General features: G+C 55.8%; 1 protein-coding gene across 6 annotated transcripts; it reads left to right on the top strand.

The window, feature by feature from the left end:
* The first annotated feature begins 4,677 nt into the window (after positions 1-4,677).
* On the top strand, positions 4,678-25,427 carry POLR3E (RNA polymerase III subunit E). Of its 6 annotated transcripts, none has more exons than XM_084250415.1 (20): positions 4,678-4,839; positions 6,024-6,074; positions 8,521-8,598; positions 9,327-9,442; positions 9,847-9,929; positions 10,723-10,830; positions 11,145-11,194; positions 12,729-12,848; positions 13,726-13,811; positions 14,134-14,178; positions 14,256-14,347; positions 15,314-15,434; positions 17,922-18,003; positions 19,304-19,363; positions 19,461-19,618; positions 20,115-20,176; positions 20,752-21,269; positions 22,464-22,541; positions 24,387-24,449; positions 25,182-25,427. In XM_084250415.1, the coding sequence occupies exons 1-20, from the start codon at positions 4,804-4,806 to the stop codon at positions 25,236-25,238; spliced, it is 2,064 nt and encodes a 687-aa protein (XP_084106541.1). In that variant the 5' UTR covers positions 4,678-4,803; the 3' UTR covers positions 25,239-25,427. The 6 variants fall into 6 exon arrangements, with proteins under 6 accessions (XP_084106541.1, XP_084106540.1, XP_084106539.1 ...); XM_084250414.1 differs by having other exon boundaries at positions 24,324-24,449; XM_084250413.1 differs by having other exon boundaries at positions 11,127-11,194; positions 24,324-24,449.
* The last annotated feature ends 214 nt before the right edge of the window (positions 25,428-25,641 follow it).

Below are 25,641 nucleotides of genomic sequence, written 5' to 3'. Positions count from 1 at the left end.
TCTCCACCAGCAACATGGCCGCCGCCTGAGAGGAGAACCGGGCCGCCGCCGCCTCTGCAGCCCCCGAGTCCCCGGGCCGTTGCCGCCGCCCGCGTGCGGGCCCCGCGGAGAGGTCAGTGCCGAGCTGCCGGCGCCCGCCTTGACCCGAGCCGGGCCGCACTCCCGAGGCGGGCCCGGCCGGGCCGCGGGGTAGGCCGGGAGGCCCGCGCCGCGCGCCGCGCTGCCGAGGGGCCGGGGCCGGGCGGGGAGGGGGGTCCGCCCGCCGCCGCGGGGCCCGGCCGGCCGCGGCCCCTGGCCTCTCCGGGAGCCGCGGCCGCCCGCGGTGACTCAGGGTCCGCCGCCCGCCCCGCCCGCCCGGGACGGGCCTCCCGCGGGCGCACCTGCCCGAGCGGCCTGCGCCCGGGTGGCGGCTCGCGGCGGCGCGGGGTGCGGGGTGAGCGGGTCCTGACGCGCGCGGCGGCGGGCCCCGCCGGGCCGGGAGCTCGGGGCCGCCGGCCGCCCTGCGGGACCGGGAAGGGCAGCCCGGCCCGCCCGGGCCTCCTCGCCGCCGCGCCACACCGGCCTCGCCCGGCCCGGCCCGCCGCGTTGCTCTCCGCGCGGCGCCCGCCCGGGAGGGCCCTGGGCCTGTGGCCGGGAGGGGTCGGGAGGCGCGTCCTGTCCAGCCGCGAGGAGCCGAGGACGCCGTGGGCATCGCTGGCGTCCGCGCAGAAGGCGCCGGCAGCCGCCCGTCTCCTGTGCTGTGAAGTGGGGAGCGCACCCCCTGCCCGCGAAGACGGGGCAGCCCCGCGTGGCGGCGTCGCGTGTCCTCACCGTGGAGAAAAACAGAGCGCGTGACAAGGCTCCCCCTGCTTGCGGCGCGTCCTCGCCCCAGCCCTCGGCGCGCCTGGCGCGGTGTTTGGGGATGAAAATAATCACAGGCCGCGGCGTCCAGGGGTCCTCGGGGGGACCCGGCTGGCAGCAGCAGCGGTGGGATTTGAACCCGTGCAGTTCCGCTTGGAAGTCCAAGCTCTTACGCGCTGTGCCACCCTGCTCTTTTATTGCAGAGAGTTGCAGCTTAGTGGTTAAGAGTAAGAGGGAAGCTCTTTGCTGTGGCTGCGCCCAGGTCTCTGTCCTGGCTCCCGGGTTCTTTTTAGCACCGTGACCTTGGGCGGATTCCGTACGCGGAGCAGGACTTTCCTCCTTTCTTTATGGGGGGTGAGAAATCTTGACTCTCTGCTGTGGAGGAGATTGAGTGAGAACGCATGTGAAGGACTCAAAAGAAGGGTCTGACTGCTCAGTGAAGGGAGTTTTAATTCTTCTTCCTTTTGCCTTCTCCAGAGGTGGAGACCGGGGTGACCCAGGGAGGGAAGATGTTCTCTCCGAGGGACACAGCCAGTTAGAAGCCAGGCTTGAGGCTACTTGCCCTGGAGCGCTCTCCCCTTCACCCCTTTGCTTCGTGCTCTCTCACTTCTTCCAGTAACTGGAGAGTATTTGGAGTGGCCTCTGCTTTTCTCCCTCCGGGGTGCAGCATGGACTCACCCAGCTGTGGCCTCCAGTACCTTCTCTGCTCTGGGTCCCTCCTTAGCTCCACCTGGTGTCCTTGTGCTCACTCCTTTCTTGAGTAGCCAGTCGGGGAAAGAGGCCAGTTTAGTTCCCGTGCCCAAGGCCATGGGCCCACTGCCACAGAGCACCTTGCTGAGGCTCAGGTGCTCGCTGCTGCTGGGGGAGCTTGGCTTTGGTGGCTGGGAAGCCTGGTCCCACCTGGGCCAGAGTCCCTGGCCTCAAATGTCCACCCTGCCCACAGCACGTGGCCACCAGTCTGGGGCTCAGTTGGGCTCCCTGGGTAAAGGGCCCGGGACCACCTGATTTCACCCACTGGCTGTTACTCTTTGTGCTGTAGTGTCTGTTTCCTGTAGGTACTGTTCCCGGGCTGTTGGTAGCGCAGTGTGAATTCAAAACTAAGAGGTGAGATCCCTGTCACAAGTTGGTGAAGTCAGTGTATCCCCACTTTATGTTTGCGGAAACAGAGTCTCTCACCAAACGTAGGTTCTGGTGCTGAAGGTAGACAGCGAGTGAGCAAACAGACTTGGTAGTTCCAAGTGGCTGGTGAGGGAACGGCAGGGACAAGCTCGTGTGAGGCATTGAGGGCTATGGGAGGGAGTTTGGATTTTGTTGTGTGACACTTGAAGGGTTCAGTGAGGAGGAATGATGCCACTTACCTTTGGTTGCAAGGACAACTGGCTGCTTCTGGAAGAATTAGAGGTAGTAAGGGGTCCATGGGGAGAAGCGTTGGAGCAGGACTTTTCGGACTGATGTATTAGTGGATGTGAGATCTGTCAGGGGGATTGGAACCGTCATTTTTTAAATGTGGGAGGGTAGAAAACACCACTTTGTGGCATGCAGTAGGGACAGTTGCAGCTGTGTGAGATCGTTCAGATAGAGTAATTGTCTGGGTTGTTTCTATGAAATAGATTTCTTATTTGGGTCTTAAACTGAACACTTGGAAAGCCACTGACTGGGGAATGTTGGGTAGCAGGCTGAAGGGAGGCGATAATGCTGCAGTAACCCAGTGAATGTTCCACCTAGAGGGAGGAGCCCAACCCGGGGTGCCTCGTCCTCCCAGAGGCCCTTTGTCTGGGGAGAGGTTAAGGGAGCGTAGCAATCACGGAGAAAGCCCATCTCTCAGAGTGATTGTGTCTGGTGAACCTCCCAGACCTTACCCTCCTGGTACTTAATGAGCTGTCCCTTGCTCTCCTGGAAGTCCCCAATCTCTCAGTTGTCCTCAGAGCCAGCTGCAGAGAAGGTTGGTGCTGGACATATCTGGCACTTGGCAGCCTGTGCAGATGGGGTGGGGTCTTGGACTCTCCCACCCATTGCCCTCTGGGTAGCAGCAGGCACCTACACTGTCGTTTGGGGATTCTGATTTCATCCAGTCTTCCATCTCCTAACTGTTGAGGTAGCCTGCTTCTCTCTAGTTCTCTCTAGTTCCCTATTAAAGTGCATCAGACAACACCTGTTGGCGTGCCTGTTGTGTGCCTGGCACTTGGGATGCCACGGGAGACAAAATAAACCAGTCTCCGCAGGAGACAAAATAAACCAGTCTCTGCTACCATGTAGCTTACAGCAGAGCCGGGAGGGGGGCAGAGGGTAAACACGGAGGTATGAGCTATCACAAGGTGGAGAAGACCAGAGCAGGGGAGGGAATTGTGTAATTTTGAAGAGAGTGGACAGGGAAGGTCTAAGGAAGGTCTTAGAGCAAAAAAAAACTGAAAGAGACAGGGAGCCACCAGGTCATCGGAAGGGAGAGCAGTTTCAGAGGCCCAGGGGTGGAGCACGAGGGGAGAGTGCGGAGGGAAGCCTGTGGGAGATGACTTCCAGAGAGGGGTCTCCCCAGGGCTGCCTAGGATGCTGAAGACTGGCTTTTATTCTGGGTCAGCTGGGAGACCTTTGAAGGTGGAGGGGTGACATGATCCAACTTGGCCTTCAAAGGGATCACTGGCTGTGGGTTCAGGCCAGGGTGAAGGCCTGCCAGGCAGGAAGAGCGGAGAGGGTGCAGGCCGGGCTGGAGAGGAGGTGGCCAGGTTCCCCAGCTCTTTGAGGGAAGAACCAAGAGTGTTTGCTGGTGCTGGACGAGGGGAGGAGAAACATCAAGGAGACAAGCGGCGCTCGGCCTGAGACTGTCAGGGTTTGCTGTGTGTTCCTGGGATAAGTGAGATGGTTTTGCTTGGTTCCCCGGGGCAGGGGACTGAGATGACATGTGAATCCCTGGTGGCGGTATTATGTCCCTGTAAATATTAAGTAGTTCAGATGTTAAGTAGATAAGACAAAAGTTGTACTGGCCTTACCCAAAACTAGAGGTCCAGGAACTGCTGAGATAGGAGGTGCCCAGCGGCCAGCCTCTCTCTTTGGGAACAGGAAGAGTCAGCCCAGCCTGTTTATTCCCCTTCCAGCTACTCTTCCTTGGCTATGGAGACCACCACCTTCCCTCCCCCAGGTCCCCAAGTGCTCCTGTGCCTGGATCTCTCCTCCCCGCTGCGGTCATCCCTTCTGCTGTCCTGGCTTTTGCTGTCAGGTCCTTCTGCCCTTCTGCGCAATCCACGCACCCCTGCCCAGCCCCTCCCCTGCTGGAAGGCCCTCCCCTTAGCCCCTCTCAGCTCCTACCTGGTAGCTTTTACCTGAAGTCAGACAATCTGGCTTTGAAGTCCAGTGTGTCTCTGCTGTGTGGTCCGAGTTCCAGTCTCCTCTTTATAAAGTGGGGACAGTCAGCCTCGAAGGCTTGTGTGGGATATGTTAGAGAAGCTCACAAAGGGGGTCATTTTATAGACACATACACAACCACAGAGAAGAAAGTCATCCGCCCAGGGTTGGGTTTACAGCCTGCTTGAAAATCAAATACCAGAGACAGTCGCCTGGAGAGCCTGGGTGTCACTCTTCTTTGATGCTTCAGCCTCACCCCACCTAGCTCTTGAGTGTTTTCGTTGCGGCTGTGGGCAGCCAGCCTCCATCCTCGTGGGGGGAGAATTCTTTGGTCAAAAAATCCTTAAAACAGTACTTATTCTTCTCCCATCAGCCAACATGTGCCACCTGCTTGCATCCATTGTTTGGGCCTCTCTGTTTTGGGGGGTGGGTCGGGTATAGAGTGGGCTGTCCACTGCTGACTCCATGGTAGATGTGGAGAGAATGTTAGCTCCTGTTTCTTTCGGGCTCCTCCTCCCTTTGGCACCGATGGGTCCCCCGCGTGCTGGCTGAACCTCTGACCGCCAGGCCTCTCATTCTCCCTTGCAGGTTGCGTCCCAGGACCACGCGGCTGGCTCCCCCCCTAGTATGGCCAATGAAGAGGATGACCCAGTGGTACAGGAGGTAACTGCTGCTCCCCGCCTGTCAGGCAGCTGGGCTGGGTTCCTTCCATCCATCCTCAGGCCTGCCTGGGACCTGTTGGCATCCAAGGGACCCCTAACCAAACCTTCCCCTCTGCCTGGCTCTCTCTTCCCCCAGATCCCTGCCTAGCTGACACCACACTTCCTAAGGTCTCTGGTCTGGGCCTTCTTGTCAGGGGCTTCCCTGACCTCACGCCCTCCCCAGCACTCCCGGCCCCTTACTTTAGCCTTGCCTTGTACTTGACCACAGCGTTTATCAGCCCCTCGACTGAAGATCCCCCCACTGGAATGTAAGCTTTGTGAGTAGGGATTTTGTTCTGTTCACCACTGTGTCCCCAAAGCCAAGTTCCATGCATGGCACTTAATCGGTACTCAGTGATCCTAGGTTGAATGAATGAGTAGATTTGACAGCTCCCCCTTCCTCCTGGCTTACCCAGATTCAGTCATCCAGCCCTTGTCCCCACGACCCGCTGTGTGTGGCAGTGCTCCTCCCCTTGGGGGGCTTAGGGTCTGTGGGGTGGGGCAAGACTGACAAGGAAGGGGTCTCAAGACAAGGTGGTAGGGAGGTAGGTTCCAGATCAGCAGCACATCCTAGCGCCATTCCTGCCACCTGAATGCCCTCCACACATGCCTCCCCTGACCCTGAAGAGACCGTCCCACCCTAAGGCCTGGCGGGGAGAGACCACTTGTGTCATAGGAAGAGCCAGGAAGCAGGAAGGTGAACAGCTTCGGGGGGGGGGCAAGACTGTTACGGTTGAGAAGAGGAAGGTAGGACCAGGTCTGCCTTGGAGGGGCTTACAGACCACCTTCTGCAAGGGTGCCGGACCAGCCCGTCCTGGTGTGTGGTGGGGAGGCTTCCCCTGCCCCGTCCTTATAGGAAAGCCTTTCGTCTGCCTCTAGGATGTATTCTGGTCTGGGCCCCCCCAGGGATGGTGCATGTTTCCCGAGTTCATGCAGTGAGCTTGGGCAGCGGGCTGGGCAGAGGCTTGTCCTGGTCCCTGGGAACTGTAGTGGGTGAGCCCTAGTTAGACCCAGAGTGAAGACTTGTTCCCTTTGTTCTTAGCTCAGCTCCCCGCAAACTACCTGAAACAGGGGAGCGTGTGGGTGCTGGGACAGGCTGAGTACTGGGTTCTGTCTCCTGCTTAAATTTCCTTCTCTTCTTCCCAGATTGACGTGTACTTGGCCAAAAGTCTGGCAGAGAAACTCTATCTGTTTCAGGTAATTATGGGGGCTTGAAGATAAAGGGGGGAAAGCAAGTGCTGGTGGGGGTGCTGGAGAGACAGCAAGTGGCGGCACGGAAGAGCAGGAACCGTCAGCGTGCACAAAATCCCTGGCCCAGGTGTGATGCGGCCGCCTTCGTACCTGAGGGAGCCCGAGGCAGCCAGTGTGATGGCAGAGCTTGGGCTCTGGGACAGGCTGCGGACATCGAGACCCAGCTCCACTGTCAGTGGCTGCTAGCCCTTGGCCAGCCTCGTCATCTCTGTGCCTGGGTTTTCCACACGTGGCGACAGCCATAACACCGCCTAATGTGTCGTCGTGGGATTGCATGAGTCCCTGTCAAAGTGCTTCAGGCACTGACCACAGCAGAGCCTCGTTACTGAGGCTCCAAGAGGGGCTTTCTGAGCAGCTCCTGCCAAACATAGACACACACACGCCACCCCCCCCCCCCCCCAGCTGCTCAGTGTGGCCCACAGGCGCTGAGCGCGCACTGATGCAGGCTGTGTAAAGCACTCAGGGGCCTCAGCTCATTCCATCCCGCAGCAGGCCTGCATGGTGGATATTGTGATTTGATATCAACTTTGCGGCGATGTAATTCATTCCCACCCATATAATTCCCCCATTTAAGTGTGTCTTCACAGGGTTGTGCTACCAGCACCACTATCTATTTTAGCACTTTTTTGTTGCACCTGTCCCAACCCCCGCATTCCCACCTGCAGCCCTAGGCCACCATGACCTATTTTCTGTCTGGATTTGCCTCTCTGGACATTTTATCAGGCCGGAACCACACGTTGCCTGGCCTTTGGTTCCTTTGTTTCCTGGCTTTTTTCACTTAGCATAGTGGTTTCGGGGTTCTCCGTGGTGTGACGTGTGAGTGCTCATGGTCGCCTTGTATGGACGAAGGCACCTCCGTTGAGTAGCTGTGTACACCGTGGGGTATACTGCGTTTGTTTCTGCATGCATAGTTGCGGGGTGTTTAGGGTATTGCCCCTGTGCAGCTATTGTGAATAAATGCTGCTGCAGACACCCTCCGCTACAAGTTTCTGTGGAAATGTGCTTTCATTTCTTGGGCAGCGGGACTGGGAGTGGAACTGTCAGTCCTACGAAAGCTGTTTGATGACAGGAACTGACCGACTGTTTTACACCGTTTTACATCCCCACCAATAAGGTGATCTCGTCCCCGTGATGCACATGAGAAAGCAAGGCAAGGGGAGGCTGGTGCCGTGTGCAAGGGCCTGGGGCAGCAGCCGTGGGGCGGGCACTCTGCTCAGGCGTGTGCGGGGGACCGTCTTCATCGGCCATGGGGCTAAGGGCGTCTCATCTGGGCCTCCTGAGCCTGTTTTCTTGACTGACGCAGAGTGGTGGTGGAACTGGTGGTGGTGACAGTGACTCTAGGTGAGTTCATGGGGGGCCAGGCGCTGTGCCAGGTATCGGCTCCATTTGCCACTTGCCCTGCTCTCAGTGGCCCTGGGAGGGGTGGGCAGTGGAACTTGCCCGAGTTCACAGGTAGCAAGTGGCACCCTATGTCTTTCACCACTGCGCTTCACAGCCTTGCTGGCCGGGGCCTCCTGGCTGTTGTGGAGAAACCTGTCCCCACCCAGGCTTTTCGGAGGACTCAGACCAGACCAGCTGGGCTCCAGGCCCTTCCTTCCCCAAGCTCAGCCAGAGAGTGGAGAGAGGTCACTATGTTGCTGTTTGAGTGAGCTTTTAGGAAGTAGCCATTTCTTTGGGCTGTAACCTATCTAATCTGAAGTGGCCCCCAAGGGAGGGTTTACTTCACACGCTGCCACGCTCCTCCAGGTGATGGCCACAACTGCTTGAGAGTGGGCACACACCACTCGTTTGTCTGCCTGGCTGGCATGGGAGAAGGAAAGGCTATGACTGTGCGGACTGAGGCTGTGTTGGCAGCAGTTCATTAAAGTGGGATGGAAAATAACTGAACTTGAGGATGCTGGGGGTGTTCTGGGGGCCGGTCAGTGCAGGCCAGCTTCCTTCTCTCTCTGGTTTTTTTTCCTGGGAAAGTTCTCATGCTAACAAAAGGAGGGAAGATGGGACTCCCGTGGGTCATCATGTGGCCTCAGCAGTGTGCAGCAGCTGGCCTGGCGTGGTTCCTTCTCGGCTGCCTGTGCTCCTCTCTCCCGTGGCCTGTAGCCAGTAGTCAGACCCGGGACGCTTCCCCTTTACCCCACGGCAGCACTCTGGGTGGCAGGAGCCTGGATGTGGGCTGGCACCAGGTTGGATTCCTGCCTGGCAGGCACGTCCCTTAGAAATCAGACAACAGACATGCTTTTTGGAGCGAGGCAATGAGGGTGGGGTGCAGGCAGAGGCCAGTGGGGCATCTGGTCGCTGCTGGGGGTAGGCTGTGTTGGTTCTTGGCTAGAGCCCCCAGAGCCCAGCTCGCTCATGGCTGGGCAGAGGGGACTGACAGCTCCCTTCCCCTCCACAGTACCCTGTGCGTCCAGCCTCGATGACCTACGATGACATTCCACACCTCTCAGCCAAGATCAAGCCCAAGCAGCAGAAGGTGGGGCTGCGCTCTATAGGGAGTGGGGGAAGGAGAGGGACGATATGGGTGGGAGTTGGTGGGGGGAGGTGCCAGGCCCGCTGGGGACTAGAAGCCCAGAGATGGCACCCAGGTGTGTTAGGAGAACCAGCAGCTTGCGGGGCCTTGGCAGTTGAGGAAGGAGAGAGTTTCCAGAAAGAGTGAATCTGGCCAGCTCAAGAACTAGAGAATGGGGTCAGGGTGAGCTTACCTTCATAGGCTAAGATGGGGCTTTCAAAAGTGTTGTGGAGTGATGAGGGGAACAGTGTTGCCTCGAAGGGATCGGTGGTGGTCTTCAGGAGAACTGGAAACGGGCCCGCCTGGGGCAGCTCTAGCCCCGCTGCTGCCTAGAAGTGCTCTTCTGATACTGCCGGTACCACTTTTTTCAAGAGAAGTTGGAAATACGGATTTTTAGGGGCAAATCTCTTGGTTTTTTAAATATTGGCATCTAATTTAAATTCTGAGGAGTAGAGTATGGGGACAAACCAAACTATATGAGCCCTCCCCCCACGCGAGCAACCAAGCAAGGCTCCTCCCTGTCTTGGTGTAGACTGACAGCTCGAGCCCTGGGAGGGGCAGGTGGCGGTCCTGCTGGGCAGGGCCAGGACCAGCCAGGACTGGGGCAGGAGTGGCTGTGGCTGGGTCAGGGCTGTCCCTTGGGTTCTGTGCCTTAGGGTCCTCAAAGCTGGTGGGGGTATTGATGCCTCCAGGTAGAGCTTGAGATGGCCATCGACACCCTGAATCCCAACTATTGCCGCAGCAAAGGGGAGCAGATTGCGCTGAATGTGGATGGCGCCTGTGCTGACGAGACCAGCACATACTCCTCGTGAGTTCCCCAGGCCCTAAGCCCCCAACTTTACTGTATGCAAACAGGAGCCTTTTAGAGGCCCCAGAGACACCTAGGCCCTTGCCCCATTGCTGTTCCCCTGCTCTCCCACTCCCCATCCCCCGCCTTTGCATGGCTGGACCTGTGGCGGACCCTGCCCCATCCTCCTGAAGTGGCTCTTCCCACCAGGTTCTTCCTGAGCCCCTAATGGGAGTGGGGGCTCCCACCACTGCTTGTCTTGGGTCTGTTCACACCCCACTCCCTCCCTGCAGCTCACATAGCCTGTTTCTTGGTCTTGGTTCTGGCTCTGTTGGATTTCAGAATGTGTCTGGGGTAGAAGGGGCTGTACCTGCCGGGACCTGGATCTGGACCTTCCTCTTGACACCCATTCTCTCTGCTCCCAGGAAGCTGATGGACAAACAGACCTTCTGCTCTTCCCAGACCACCAGTAACACATCTCGTTATGCTGCTGCGCTCTACAGGCAAGGTACCCACATGGGGCACCCTAGGCTGCCAGGCTTATGTGGGCTGATAGGGTGGGAGGGAAGCAGGATGGAACAGGGACAGGGAGAGGCCATTCCAGGCCTGGGGTGTAGCCCCCACCTCCCCCAGGTGCTGAACACCGCGGGGGTCAGGAGGGTTGTGATAATAACAGGTTGTCAGGAGACTGGAATGGGCCACCTTAGGGAGCTCTGGCTAGACAGGGCCTGATCTGAATGGGCCGCACGGTCACTGTCCTCTGCACAGACACTCACGCAGCATGAGTTTGAGACTGGTGGTAGAATTAAATACAAGATAGTTATGACTCAGCGATTCCATTCTTAGACAGCATCCGTTCGAGAAATGAAACCATTTGCCCAAACAAAACCTGTACACAGATGTTCAGAGCAGCCTTACTCAGGATCTTGAAAAAGTGGCAGTAACGGATCAGCTGAGGCACGGGTAGCAGAAGGGGGCATCGCCTTGCAATGGAATGTTATTTGGTCACATAAAGTGTGCAGCACCGATGCGTGCTCCGTCATGGGCAAGCCCAGATTGGAAGGGCCTCGAATGCTGTGCAGGAGGGTTTTCAGGCTGACCTTAAGGCAGTGGCTGGGCTCCTGTCTGATCCCGTGTGTGGTTGCTGCAGCAGGGCTTAGGAATGGTCCTTGGCCTGGTGAAGCCAAGGTTCTAGGCTTGGGGGCTGGTTGGTGGGCTGGAACCTTTGGGGAGTCCCTGTCCTTTGGTCACTCTGGGTGTGTCGGCTGTGAGTTGGGTCCAAGCCCTCCTTCCTCTGCCAGGTGAGCTCCACCTGACGCCTTTGCATGGCATCCTGCAGCTGCGGCCCAGCTTCTCCTACCTGGACAAGGCCGACGCCAAGCATCGTGAGAGGGAGGCCGCCAATGAGGGTGAGCTCTGGACCCCTCCTCCACTGGCTGGCTGCATTTGGCGGGATGGGGGAAGGCACGGAAGGGATGAATTATAGGATATTTGGTGGTGCCCTTGGCTTCTACCCGCAGGATGCTAGTAGTACCCAACCCTCCAGTTTACAACCAAGAGTGCTTCCACACATTTCCAGAATGTCCCATGGGGACATTGACTTATGCAACCACCTGTGGCTAGAAGGGGAGGTCTCAGATACTCTGCTTGACGCCGCCTGGGTGGTGAGTTGAGGGCAGAAGACCCCACCAGAGGCCGCAAGCAGGGTTGGTTTCTCTTGCAGGGGGAGACTCTTCACAGGATGAGGCAGAAGAAGACGTGAAGCAAATCACGGTGAGCTCAGTCCCACAGGAGGTGCTGCCTAGAGGTGGCTGGCCACCTTTGTAGTTCAGCTGCCTGAAGATAATGAAGCGGGGGGTCTGTGCAGACTGGGGATTATGGGGGTGTCTTTTTAGCCTCCTTTCTGGGCCACCTGCAGTGACATCCTCACCTCTGCCCGCCTGAGTTGTCCAGGCTGTAAACGGGGGTGGCCTTGGGTGTGTGTCAGAGGTGGGTGGGCTCAGGGTGTGGCTGGAATCACAGGGAGCGGGAGCCAGGGTCCAGGAGACTGGGAACCACAGGCAGCATCTGCCATGAACCTTGATGCCAAAGTCCTATGTTAATTAGCCTTGAGATTTTCTTCAGTCGTGCGCACATGAAGATGCCCTAAATAGTTAACACCTACACTTGAAAGATTGTAAGAAGAATATTGACCATCTGTTTATGGTTTACAGAGTTTCCCCTACTTAAGCCTGTACAGGTCGGAACAGGTATTTCAACACTGGGGGCCCTCCCTGGGCCTCATGGTGTCATTTGCGCAGATGGAGCACAGGGTGGCCAAAAGTCGTGGTGAATGTTTGCCTGTCCTTGGAGATTGGGGAGCCTGGTATAATGCCTTGGGGTGGGGCGTGCTCCTCCTGTTCTCTCAGCAGCTTGTGGGATAGCCTTGGATATCTTCCCCTCCTGGGGACTCACTGGCCCTCTTTTAAGAAGCCCACATGCTTTAACGGCTCTTAGGAATCCCAGGAGTCTGTAATGCAGCCAGCGCTCCTCTGCAGGTGCCTTTCACCGGGGAGGTGAGTCAGGGCTTGGTTCCACCTGGACTCTAAGCATAGGATCCCTGACCCACTGGCGTGTGCAGAAAGGAGAGTATAGCCAAGAAGCTAAGGGAAGCTTCAGGCCTGGCTGGGGTCAGGTGCTCAGACTCTGTCATTGAGACCTGGTTTCTCCATCTCACTCCCACTGCTTATGCTCAGCTTCTTCGCTCTCCAGGATGTTATCTTTGGCCCCTTTTTCAGTCAGGGTGTCTGTCCCCAGTGTTGCAGAGAGTTGTCCCAGTTCTAGGCTCATATCCTCGCAGCTTCCCAGGGGAAAAGAAACTACTTTCTCTTTACCCTTACTCAGGCCTTGCTGGCGTGGCCAGCCCCGAGCCAGTGCTGTGGGTGAGACGATCTGGTGCGGGTGTCCAGGGCTGAGCCCGCGCCTGTTGCTGCAGTTAGGAACTTGTGTGTGGAAGGAAGGGGAGAGAGGGTTAACACCCACCAAACTGAGGGAATACTGGGCATTTCTCAAGGAAAATGTGGGGGCTGTAACCAGTGGGAGTAAAAATGGATCAGATGCTGGGCAGGCAGAAGCAAGAGAAAGCTGTTCCCTGGCCGGTGCTGGCAGGTCACAGGGGACATGGTGAGAACTGACTTGAGGATACTTGTGTCAGGAGATGAGCAGGTGGGAGTGGGGAAAGCTCCACATGAGAGGGTCTATGGTTTCAGGGGTGGGGGGAACGCCCAGGCAGCATACCAGGTCTGAGGCTGTGGCACCCCCACTTCAGGTGCGCTTCTCCCGGCCGGAGTCGGAGCAGGCCCGCCAGCGCCGCGTGCAGTCCTATGAGTTCCTGCAGAAGAAGCATGCTGAGGAGCCCTGGGTCCACCTGCACTACTATGGCCTGAGGGTGAGTGGCCCAGATGTGGGGTCCTGGGAGAGCACCCCTGTCCTGGGATGTTGCAGCGTGGCCTCTCACATCACCTTATTTCACATTCGATCATTGCCACTTTGTGGTACTGTAGGGAGAAAGAATAGTCCTGTGGGCAGTGTATCCCAGGGGAGCGTGGGGTGGAGCCCGGAGTCTATCCCCTCATCAGGGTGACGGGCCCCTGGGCTCTCCCTCGGTGAACATCTGGCTGGGCCCAAGCAAGGCTGGTGTTTGGTTTCACATTTTTCATGCATGGGGGCCCTCAGTGTAGGCCAGACGCTTCACCTGGTGCTCTGTGGGGAGCCAACCATCTGTCGTGTGGCCGAGGTCACGGGCCCCCACCAAGGGTGATGTTTACTGGAGTCGGTTTGCTTTTGTATTGACTTTAGAATCCCCATCCTTGCAACTGTGTGTTGAGTGAGGCCAACCATTGAATGTTTGCTCCCAAAGACACCACAGGGTAGACTCCCCAACATGTTTCCAGGGGAAGGCAACCCCTGATTTCTCTGGAACCTTCCTGAAAGATTTTTGTGCACAGAGCCTTAGACTCAGGTCTGCTATTTTTTAATGTGTGACCTTGGGCAAGTTCCTAATTTCTGAGCCTTGGTCTCCATATCTGTAAAATGGGAGTAATGGCAAGGGGGAGGGGAGATAGAGTAGAGGAGCCTGTTTGTTTTGTTTTTCGTGTTCCTTCCTCCTGGGGCTCCAGGTGTGGCGCTGAGCTGTGCTCAGGAAGCCAGGAGGATAGTAGGTGGGGCCACATCGCAGGGGCCTTGAGTGCCATGCCGAAGTTGATGTGACCCCGGGGCAGGGGCGGTGGGGGGGCTGGCAGTGGCTGAGGTTCCTCCCCCAACAGGACAGCCGCTCCGAGCACGAGCGCCAGTACCTGCTGTGCCAGGGCTCCAGCGGGGTTGAGAACACAGAGCTCGTCAAGTCACCCAGGTGGGACTGGCAGGGCCTGCATGGGACCTGGGTGCCTGTCCAGGGGCCTGGCTGCTGCGCCTCACACTGCTATGGGTCTTGCCCTCGGGATATGGCCCCTGCATAGCATGGGGGAATTACCTTCTGGAGAGGGCCACGAGGGTGGGTGTGGGAAGAGAGGGTCCTGTCTAGCTGGGGGAGAGGTGGGGAGGGGCCTCTATCTCTGCTCCCCAGCCCTCACTGTATGGGAGTGGGGGGACTTGAACCTGCATGCAGCCTGGGGTCCCAGCAGGAGGGGGTAGGGGCAAGGCCCCAACTGCTGACTCTGCCCTCTTCCCCACAGTGAGTACCTCATGATGCTGATGCCACCCAGCCAGGAGGAGGAGAAGTGAGTAGAGCGGGCTGGGCCCCCCACACAGACGTTCCTGCTGGCCTCCTCTAAGCCATCACCTTTGTTTTCAACAGAGACAAACCCGTGGCCCCCAGTAACGTCCTGTCCATGGCCCAGCTGCGTACCCTGCCCCTGGCAGATCAGATCAAAATCCTGATGAAGAACGGTGGGTGACCCCAATATCCTCTCACCTCTTGGGGAAGTGGAGTCTGGGACAGACTAATGACCAAGGGTTGAGGCCAGAGACCCGCCATCCAGACCCTGCCTGGCTTTACGCTCTGTCCTTTGCCTGAAGAGCACGCGCTGCGACGGCAGGGTCCCTTAGGCAGCTCGGGGCTGCCACGCGCTCTGCTGGCCCCTCCTGTGCGCCTGAGCAGGCTGCTGGACTTCCTGAGCCTTAGTTTTGAAAAAGGACCCAGTCCTTGGGGCTGAGGTGAGGAATCAGAGATGAGGCTTTTATAAAGGGTTTGTGTAGAACTTTGCATGTGAACAAAAGTGGCCACCATGTGCACAGTGAAGCGTCTCCACTTCACTGACCTATGGTGCCCTCACCAGGCTGTGCACGGTGGGGACTGGTCTCCTATTCTCAGAGGACTCTGAGGGCAGAGCCTTCAGGGGCTAGTCAGTGGTGGCTGTAAACCTGGAACTTCAGCGCTGAGTCTCAGGTCTTGGCTCTTCTTCCGAGATACCAGTGTAAGGGCCTCCAAGGGTCCAAGCAGAGAGGGAAGCTCCCCACTGTGCGTAGGCTGCGTGGGTGCTATCACCTTACCACCCCAAGTTCCCGAGTGCTGACTGTGCTTAGTTGGGCAGGGGGCTCAGGTGGTGGAGGCTGGAGCAGAGCAGTCTTGTTAAGTGCATGGTCTCCAGACCCAGTTGCCTGGGTTCAAATCCTGCCTCTGCCACTTACAGACCAAGTGTCAAACCTTTCTGGAACTTTCCTCTGAAATCAGTTCTGCAAGATTCAGTGAGATGCAGGAGGCCTGCCCAGAGTCAGCAGCCTGTGACTGTCCACTGTTACTACCCTCTGTGGCATTGTTACTCACATCTGGGACTGTTGTATGAACTTGACAGACTTGGCGGGAAGGGTCCAGGCCCGTCTTCTCTTGTCTCACGTCTTCTGCATCCTCCTCAGTGAAGGTTATGCCTTTTGCCAACTTGATGAGTCTTCTCGGCCCCTCCATCGACTCTGTGGCTGTTCTTCGTGGCATCCAGAAGGTGGCAATGTTAGTCCAAGGAAACTGGGTGGTCAAGAGGTAAGATCATCTGTAGTTCCTAAGGGAACACTTGAATCTAATGTAATCACTGATGTTGGGTTTAAATCTACCACAGTGCTTTCCGTTTGTCCTGCCCACATGGCGTTCTGTATTCTTTCTTACCGTCTGCTGGGGTTTTTGGTTATTCCACTTTTTTCCGTGGGAATTTGCATATTTTCTGTACTCTTAGCAATCACCCTACACAATTCAGTGTGAATTTAGGATTTATCAGTTTGATGTTGCTGCTTTTTAATCCTCTTCCAGGATAATTCAGAAACCTCAGAATATTTTTTTTATCTTTCAACTCATAGGCTGCCATATTTGTATATTTCTCACTGTATTTTTAACTTCACAAGACATTCTATCATCCACTTAGTATTAGATCTGTTCACGTTACCTTTTTATTTTGTTCATCACCTCTTTCTGATCTCTGAGTTTCTATTTGAGTTATTTCCTTGTGCATATTGTCATATTTCCTTTAAAGGCCTGCAGGTGATGATTTTCCTTAGTTTGGTTTATCTGGGGTATCTTTCGCCTTTGTTCTTGAAGGCTGTTTTACTGCATGGAGAATTCTTGGTTGATTATTTTCCTTCCACACATCGATGTGGTTTCATGATATTCTGCCTTCCCTCGCTTCTCACGTGCGCCCGTTGCTGAGGTGATGCTTGTTTCTCTGAAGCCAACCCAGCGCCGTTTCCTTCCGGGGCGTGTGGGCGTTCTCCTTTTCTTTGACTCCCCACAGTTTATTAAGATTTGTCCAAGTGTGAATAGATGTGCCCTATCAGGGCACAGGGGTCTTGAACTTTTTCATGGTCTGTTCCCTGGTGATTTCTCCCTACACTGTTTGCGTCCTCCAGCAGATGGTCCCTTCCCGGCAGGGCTGTGGGGACTGTCTTCACTCCCCTTCTATCCCTCAGCATTTCATCTGAGGGCAAACCCAGCCTGGCTGCTTTGCATCCCTAATCTAGTTGTTTTGATTTGAAATAGCATAACATAAAATACATTAATGAAACTCTCTTTGGGAAGTGTAATGTAAGGTGAACTCTCACTGTGAATTGCTCCACATTTTTTTGAACGGTGGTTTACTGTAGAAAGGCCATTCACAGCTGGCCAAATTGTTTATTCGTGTTATTGTCACATGGTGGCACCCTTTCACTGGGAGACCGGTGCCCATTCTCTGGGCACCTCACAGCTGGTGTTTGGTATCGTGTTTAATTACTGAAGACGATTGTGATGGCACATCACTCATTAGGAGAGACCGCCTGTTTATATTTATGCCGGGAGCACACTGGCTCAGAGAGGTGCAGAGACTCACCAGACACCTGCAGCTGGGCAGTCGCAGGGCTGGGCATGCAGCTGGAGCTTAGCCCATGGGCTCTCCGCCACCTGTGCCCCTGGTGTGGCTGCCCCTTTCAGTTCATCATCCGCCCCTGTCACTTGAAGACAGGGCCTCCTGAGCCTAGTGGGCCCCATCTGCCTAGTGCCTCAGGTGCTAGTGCAACCCTTCTCTGTTGGTGCCCCGAGGCCAGTGGGTGGTCCCTCTGTGCCCTGGCCCAGTGTCCCCAGATGACATACAGCGCACTCACTCGCGAGTGCTCGTGCTTGCACTGCTGCGCTGTCATCCAGACACCGGCCCTGTCCCCTGGAGCTGTGTGGGTGGGGGCAGGCATCGTTCATTTGAGAATGTCGATGCAGAGATACAGGGCCTGGACCACGTGCATCCTTCGTTCACGACTTCGTGCCGCCGCCTCTGAGTGCCAGCGGTGACCTGCAGAGGCAGGTCCTGTCCCCATAGCACTTTGACGGGAAGGGAGCGGACCTGGAGCTCGGCTTTGATGGGCGAGCAGTACTTGGTCATCGGTTAGGACTGCGGAGGGAGCCAGGCAGGAAGAGCAGCAGCAGCATCGCGGGCTCGGGAAGGCTGGGGTGGTGTGTGCGCTCTGCGTCAGGATCTGGACGGGGCTCAGATTCAGGGTCCTGTCATGGACTCGTAAGCCTCAGTGACCTGCTAGTTCTCCCTGGGCCCGAGTGCCCTGAGCCTCGCCTCGCGTGCTAGTCTCATTCTCTCAAGGCTGCACCCTCACTTGTGCCGCAGGGTGAGACCCGGATCTAGACCCCAGCCCTGACCCCTCTTGCCCTCTGCCATGCTCGCCGAAACACGCTGCCCACCGTCCCCTTTTGGCAGAGGCCTCTGGTGCTACTCACTCTAGTCTCTCTTGGCTCCGACCTTCACACGGGGACTCATGTCTTCGAGTCTGGAGCCCCGGCACCTTCCTGATCATGCACTGGCCCTCAGGCCGGGCTCTCTGATGGGGCGGGGGAGGCACTTGGGAGGCTTGTGTGTCCATGTTCACGGGGCCGGGCTCCCAAGGGGAGCTGTGGGGGCCCGTGCTGGAGAAAGGCAGAGGCTACACTGGCCTACTCAGAGCTCAGGGGTGATAGGATCAAGAGGATGGGGACTAACTTGCCTCCCACTCTCATTGTCAGCGACATCCTGTACCCCAAGGACTCCTCCAGCCCTCACAGTGGCGTGCCTGCCGAGGTGCTCTGCAGGGGCAGAGACTTTGTTGTAAGTGCCTCGTCCCTGGTCCGGGAGGGGGAGGTGGGGAGCGCAGGGCTTCCAGGGCCTTGGCCCAGGCAGAGCACGTCTGCAGCCTCGGTGCCTTCCTTCTCCCTCCACTTGTAACCCTGGAGGCTCAGGTTTCGCAAGAACCTTCAAGTTCCTAAAGCCTGGGGCCTGCAGTCCCATAGGTAGATTCTGGGCAAGGAGCAGGTTTCATTTCACCTGAGAGGTGTTTTAAAAACGTTGATCTGGTTGTTGATTTCTACAAATCAAGATCACGGTGCCAATATCTGGATTTCTAGCTTGGACAGAGTGGCCCCTGGGCTCACATCTCTGAGTGGCAGCAACTATAAGGAGCCTGACAATCCCCATCTCACCCTGGTCCGGGGCATGTGCTTCCCTCCCACGCGCTGCTTCCTGCGTTGTTCAGGGGCTTTGTGGCTCCTGAAATAGCTCCCCCCTTCTCCCCATCGTCCTGCCTCAGCCAGAGCTCACATCCCACCAAGGGATCCCTCCCAGGGGTGCTGCCCCCCCGACCTCAGCAGGTGCTTGGAGTTTGCCATGTCCTTGACATGTTCCTTCTGGAAAAGGGCACAGGCTGCCCTGGCACTTAGAGCTCGGGGGGTGGAGGCAGAGGAGGCTGGCGATGGGGACCGACCTCGCCACACAGGGCTGCCCACAAGCTGCTTGGGGGAGATTGGGTTTCTGGCTTCTCTGGGCAGTTATTGCCTGGGTAAGTCTCCCTCTGAAGGGTCAGTACCTACTTCCAGGTCCAATCACGCAAGCACCAGCCTTGGCTGCCATCACCCTGAGGTCTGGGAGAGGGGCCAGTAGAAGCTGCATTATTATAGATGACAGTCTTCCTGTCCCAGAGTGCCCTCAGATGTCTGCCCTTAACTCTCCCCCATGAAGGGAACCTCGCTCACTGAGCAGCTGAAGCAGAGCAGGGGCTGCAGGGTGCCATGAGCCTCTGTGAGGGACAGCCTGTGCGGCGGGCGCTGTGGGGAGCCCCTCCCAGTGTCAGCACTGATTGCTCGCAGAAATCTTACAGGGTGTTGGGGACAGGTGAACGAGCTGGCCATGGGCAGCCCCTTCCAGAGTGCTTTTTGGTCCTGCTGCCCTCCTGGAGGTGCTCTGGAGCTCCTGTACAAGGAAGAGAGAGGCTTGGGGTTGAATAGGCCTGGCCCAAGGTCACGCTGCTAGTGAGTCACGGCCAGGACCAGGTCCCTCGCACAAATGCATGGGTTTTGGGGACTGTTATGTGTGTCCATCTCTGCCTCCCGGAAACAGGCTTTTTCTCTCTCAGATGTGGAAGTTCACGCAGAGCCGGTGGGTGGTGAGGAAGGAGGTGGCAACGGTGACTAAAGTAAGTGGTGTTCTTGGTCTGAGGCCCAGGGTACCGCCCCTGGAGGGGAGTGGGCGTGGGGTCAGGCTGGCCCTGTCACACCCGCCCTCACCCCCAGCTCTGCGCGGAGGATGTGAAGGACTTTCTGGAGCACATGGCTGTGGTGAGGATCAACAAAGGCTGGGAGTTCATACTGCCTTATGATGGGGAGTTCATCAAGAAGCACCCGGATGTGGTCCAGCGGCAGCACATGCTGTGGACAGGCATTCAGGCCAAGTAAGAGCTCACTGGGTGGCAGGAGTAGCAGGTAGGGTGGCGCACCCCCAGGTGCATCTGGGCAGTGAAGGCACTACTCCCCTCCATTTGGGTGGACATGGCTGATTGATCCCAGAACCCCTCCCGCCAAAGTCTAGAGAGCCACCCCCTGCTGGTCAGAGCTGATGCGAAATCTTGGGGTCTGGCCTGAGAGGTCAGGGAAGAGTGCCAGGTGTGAAGGAGAGAGGAAACGCACTCAGGAGCTACATCTTGGGCTTGTGTGGGCCAAGGCAGGCTGACTAGAGATTGGGTGAGGAAGGCGGGAAGGGCTGCTATCCCCCACTCCAGCCGCGGGACCCCCATGTTATGCGGCTGTGTGCTGCAGTGAGGGCTGTCAAAGCACCGAGCATGCTGTCTTCACTGAAGCAACACCAGGACTTAAAAGGATGTTGCTAATTGTGAGGTAGATGGTGGGAGACATGGTTTAAAGTTAAAAGGGCTTAACTCTTCTTTTTAGGTTAGAAAAAGTCTATAATCTCGTGAAGGAAACCATGCCAAAGAAGCCAGATGGACAATCAGGTATATGAGAGGCTTTGGGACCAACAGGCCCAAACCTGGGCCCTGATTCCTAGAGGGTCTCTTCTGGAGTGTGTCCAGGTGCGGGCTGGAGAGGGGTATATACTGCCCACTGTTGGTACCATGCACTGTTGCACCCTCTGTGCCCTTGTCCCTGCGGACCTCAGTTGTGCTTGCTCAGTGGCAGTGCCCCAACTCGGACTGAGGACTTCTCCAGGGCTGCGCCCAGGCTTCAGGCCTCTGAGACCCTCTCACCTCCTTGGTTTGACGGCAGGTGGTGGGACAGGAGGGGCTGGCAGGAACTCAGTAACGCCCGACCCACTTGGCTCTCTGAACTTGGGAGTCTGATTTTCCCAGTCCTCTCTCCCCATTGTTCGGGCAGCTACTCCTTCCTGGGAAAGATGGGGTGGAGGCAGGGTTGGGCCGCTTGCTCAGTCCCAGCTGGCCTGCCCCTTCCTCAGGACAGCAGGATGCCCCATCTGGGTGGAGGGGATTGCCCTGTGGGCAGGGGCTGAGGCCTGGCTTCAGGCCTTTCTCTGCAGGGTTCTTCCCCCTGAACAGCACTCTTCTCCCCACAGGACCTGCTGGGCTGATCTCTGGGGACCAGCGGATCCAAGTGGCCAAAAGCAAGGCCCAGCAGAACCATACCCTGCTGGACCGGGAGCTGCAGCGGAGGAAGGAGCAGATCCGGGCGTCCTCAATCCTGCCTGGTGTGAGGATCAAGGAGGAGCCCATGAGTGAGGAGGGGGAGGAAGAGGAGGAGCGGGAAGCAGCGGAGCCCATGGACACCTCACCCAGCGGTGGCCTCCACAACAGGCTGGCTAATGGGCTGCCTGCCGGGCGGGCAGCAGGCGGGGACAGCTTCAATGGGCACCTGCCCCCCGGCTCGGCCAGCACCCCTGTGACCCGGGAACTGCGGGCCTTCGTGGAAACCACCTTTCAGAGACAGTTTGTGCTGACACTGAGCGAACTCAAGCGCCTCTTCAACCTGCACTTGGCCAGCCTGCCCCCTGGCCACACGCTGTTCAGTGGCATCTCAGACCGCATGCTGCAGGACACGGTGCTGGCCGCCGGTTGCAAGCAGATACTGGTGCCTGTAAGTAGGGTGGCACTTGCCGGCAGGTAGCGAGCCTTCCTCAGGAGGGTACCTGGGCCGGAGTGTGGGGAAAGTTCTCCTTTGGGGGAGCCAGCTGTTTGGAAGCTACATGGGCATGGGGCCTTGGGAGGACCATGGACCATGGACTTGCCCTGCCTGTCCTGTTTGGAGCACCCTTACTCCCCTAGCACATGTTTCATTATTTTAGGCTCACATTTCTCTGAGCTGGGCCAGGCAAGGAAGGTGCCCCGGCCTAGTGTTAACTAGACTGTCTTATGCCCTAGGAGTGGATGGGGGTGGGGGACCTGGAGCCCCCTGACACCCTACCCCTGGACCTGCTTTTGCCATGTGTCTGCCCCTGGGAGGGCTGGTGTCTGGGGGAGACAGTGGCCCTCTGGAGCTTTCCTCCACTCCCGAAGACCTGAGTTTAACTCCTGGTTTTGCTACTTGTTCACTATGTGACTATGGACACAGCTCTTTGAACCTGATTGCTCATGGAGACTGGGGGAATGCCAGTCTCTGCACTCCGGGAGAGTGCAGACTGGGAGACTGCCCCCCCCCACCCCACCCCCCAGGCCTCACTTGGGGCTCTATGTGATGGTAACTACTACTGTTACTTGTGCCCCTCCCCCACCCCTTCTCTGGGTACCCACAGCCTGGGCCACCCCTTCCCTGGTCCATATGGCATGGATTGCTTGGAATTCTAGCAGCAACTCTGACCCATATAGACACAGCACAGTGGGGAAGAATCCCAGGAGACCTTGGGGTTGCTGTGGGGTAGGGAGTACCTCTTAGGACACATCTGAGGGTTGATATTAGGGCAGGAGGAAGGTGGATGTTAGAGCAGAGAGCTGAGGTTATGCCAGGTTCATAGGGAACACAAGCCACGTCCCCGCTAACAGGAGCACAACATCTGTGGCTCGAGGTGGGCAGGCAGTGATTGCTCCTCACTGAAGCGCTCTGAGGCCCTCATGCGGCCAGCCTCCTCCCTGTGGTGAGGATGAGACAGACAGACGCAGGTTGGTGGCTGCCCAGAGCCCTTCAGCTCAGGAGTGGCAGGGGCTGGGACTGGAACCCAATTTCCAGGACTGGGCCAGGGAGGCTGCAGTGTGCATGTCTGTGCGAGACGGGTGTGGGGCTTGGGCACCCACGTGGTCAAGACAGATGACTCACTCACACCTGGACTTTGGTTAGTTTCCCCCACAGACTGCTGCTTCCCCAGATGAGCAGAAGGTGTTCGCCCTCTGGGAGTCTGGAGACATGAGTGATCAGGTAAGATGATAAACCCTATATAATTATGTTCCTGCTAGCTTTCTAGATGATTCTGATACCCAGCCAGGTTTGCAAACTAGTGATGAACCACCTTTCTCAGGTGGCCTCTGGCAGTAGATATTAAAAGGATGCCTTATCAGGTCCTGAATGAGAAGTTGGGTCATTTTGTCTCTTATAACCCTCTGGCAGGAAAGATGACAGGTGAACAAAATACAAATTAAAGTAGCACCGCTGTGCTTGTATAGCATGGCTGTGCACCCTGAGCTCCAGAGGTTTTCCTGAAATCATGAGCTTGTCTGAACTTTAAAATTAGCTCCAGCCAGTGTGTCCTTTTCCAGGTCTATTTGTAAGGTGTGAGGAGAAAGGGAGCAAGGCAAAGCCCCCGAATTCTTCATCCCCATTAACCTCTGAGCGGGCACTGACCAGCAGACCCAGAAAATGACGGGGTGGGCCTGCGGTTGCCCTGGCCTGGGAGGGTGCTGTCTGAACAGCTCGCCCTGGACAAGCCTGTGCGTGTGGAGGGTCGGTGGCCCTGGCTTCTGACCCCTGATATACTCTCATAAACACTGACCCCTGATGTAGTCTCATAAACACAAAAACAAAAATCAAGGAAGATACTGAAAGCTTTCAGAAAAGCATCTGCCTGGTCCACCCGATCCAGTCCCACAAGATACCACCAACAGTTACCTTTAAAAAACAAAAAACAGATGTTCTTATACTGCTGTTTAATGTGCTGTCAGCGGACGTCTCATTGTGATGGATGAGGATGTAGGTCTCGGCTGTGCTGGGAGAACGGAGAGGTGTGGGGTATGACTATTCAAATTGGGTAGCAGTACTCACAGCATCCAGACTGGAAATCTGCTCATTGTGGAGCTAGACAGGACTAGTGTGCTGTGGTGACGTTTGTCACCTACTTCGTTTTTCCCCGGTGATACTAGTCTCAGGGCTGATGAGAAGGCTCTCCAGCGGGATGGCTCTTGGGGGCTGGCATGTGGAACCTGGTGTCTTCCTGCTTGATTCTAGCTTCTAAGGGGATAACAGGAGTGGTCTGCATTCTTTCATGTCTTAAGGGGTTTTCTTTTGTCCTCGGGTATCAATGTTAGGACTTAGACTTTTAGAGGGCAAGTCCTGTTCGCTCTTGAGGGTTTTCAGTTGCATTGAGGTTATGTTCAATGACATGCCGTTTCTCAGTCTTAGAAATTCGACTTGTATCTTTCCCCTTTTTCCACTCTTGGAGATTTTGTCCTTGTTCTGATTGTTGTGCATCAGTGCGATTCCAGATGCACCCTGCTGTGGGGCACTCATGTGCGAGTTTCTTCACCTGTTTTTTTTGTTCTTTTGGAATTCACTCACGTTAGACACACTATCATAGCTTTTTTCATTTACTGTATTGATATTTCGGCCATCTTCCATTTAGTAACTTAGGGTGTAATGCCATGTTTCCGTGCCGAGACTTGAAGCCACTCATTTCTCATACCTTTGTCTTCACGAAGTTAGGGTGCGGCTTTCCCTGCTAAGTCATTGAATGTGCAGGAGTACATCTAACCTCATCCTCTGCTGCCCCTTCACTGGCTCTTTTGTTCTTAGAGGCACATACCTTGATTTTGATATTTTATTGGGGAATCTTGAGCAATGACAAACTGGCCAAACTTGTTCATCTTTTAGCCACGTCAAAGTCCTGGGCAAGGGGTTTGGAGTAGGTTCAGTCTTTGGAGTTCTTGTTTAGGAATGTTTCTCTTGTAGGTAATTTTTGCCCGTAATAACATGTTTTTGCTACTAAAGCATCGACAGGTTTTGCTTGAAATTTTTTCCAAAAATTACCGGGTACGCCGGAACATGATCCAGTCTCGGTTGACTCAAGAGTGTGGAGAAGATCTAAGTAAACAGGAGGTGGATAAAGTGCTAAAGGTACATCCATTTTGTACAGTCCTATCCAGAGGCTCTGGTCAGGCTCTGCTCTGACCATCAGCTTAAAGAGGAGGGTGGCGTCTCAGGCGGAGACAGGCAGTCTGTGGGAAGGGCTGCAGGCAGGTGCCCTTCCTACCACTGTGCTTGTTGTCTGGGGGCCTCCCCAGCCAGCTGGGTTTTCAGCTTCCGAGAATGACTGGCTGTGGTGCTTATGTGCAGGAGGACTAAACTGAATAAGATGTAGACTCCACCCTCAAAAGAGATAGTCCAGTTAGTCATCATTGTCATTCTTTAAAGTGAAAAGGGCCTAGAGTCCAGACTGTACTGTCCCTTTCAATCTCCTACCACATTTGTGACTTTTGACATGGCCACATACTAATTCTTATGCTACTCCATAGAATTTGTAACTTAAATGTCATTTGTCTAATATATGAAAATATTTGAATGTACTACCTATATTATGCCTTTTATGAATTACTGTAGTACAAATGCCCTATGTGCAGAAACATTGGAGCATAGAAACCCAGTAATTTTCTTATATTCTGTTATGTTAAACATTCAAGGCCATCCGTAGTGATCCTCTCAATGAAGCACCTTTGTAGATCATAATTATGAACCACATTCATTTACAGTTCCTTTTAAGACATTCTTAAGTTGTTATATTCTGCACAGACTGTAGTAACTACCTTTCCTGCTAAAATCTGCCCTTACAATGTCTCTCTCTATTCACAGGACTGCTGTGTAAGCTATGGTGGCATGTGGTACCTTAAAGGGACAGTACAGTCTTGACAATAGTTGCAAACCACTAACCCAGTGAATCCAAGCCCAAGGAAGGACAGCAAGCCAGCAGAGGTGGAAGTAGAGTCTCAATTGCTTCAGAAGATACGGAGCAAGAGGAACTGACCATCTCGTGGCCCGTGGCATTGCACTGTCCAGTGGACGGGGGGGATCATACTCGGCCGGTGGCAGGGTCAGCTTAAGTTAGATTGCTCCCAGGAGAGACCAGCCGGGACCTTCTTTGCAGTACAATTTGAAATTCCTAATGTATTTTGCTTATTATTTGGTTTCATTCTCATAATAAAGAGAGGTTGTACTGACATGGGCAGGATGATGAAAATCATGATTTAATATTTTTCCAACTTAATGCCAACAAGGTCTAAGTTATGTTTACAAGATGAAGAAAACCTCGAGG

Source organism: Talpa europaea (genome assembly GCF_964194135.1).
Source record: "Talpa europaea genome assembly, chromosome: 12".
Classification (NCBI taxonomy): Eukaryota; Metazoa; Chordata; class Mammalia; order Eulipotyphla; family Talpidae; genus Talpa; species Talpa europaea.
This window is presented reverse-complemented; position numbering and strand designations above follow the sequence as displayed.

Coding starts and splice junctions, on each gene's coding strand:
- POLR3E (XM_084250413.1), top strand. CDS start 4,804: ATGGCCAATGAAGAGGATGACCCAGTGGTACAGGAG. Junction 9,443..9,846: donor GAGACCAGCACATACTCCTC/GTGAGTTCCCCA, acceptor CTCTGCTCCCAG/GAAGCTGATGGACAAACAGA. Junction 19,364..19,460: donor AGGTGGCAACGGTGACTAAA/GTAAGTGGTGTT, acceptor CCTCACCCCCAG/CTCTGCGCGGAGGATGTGAA.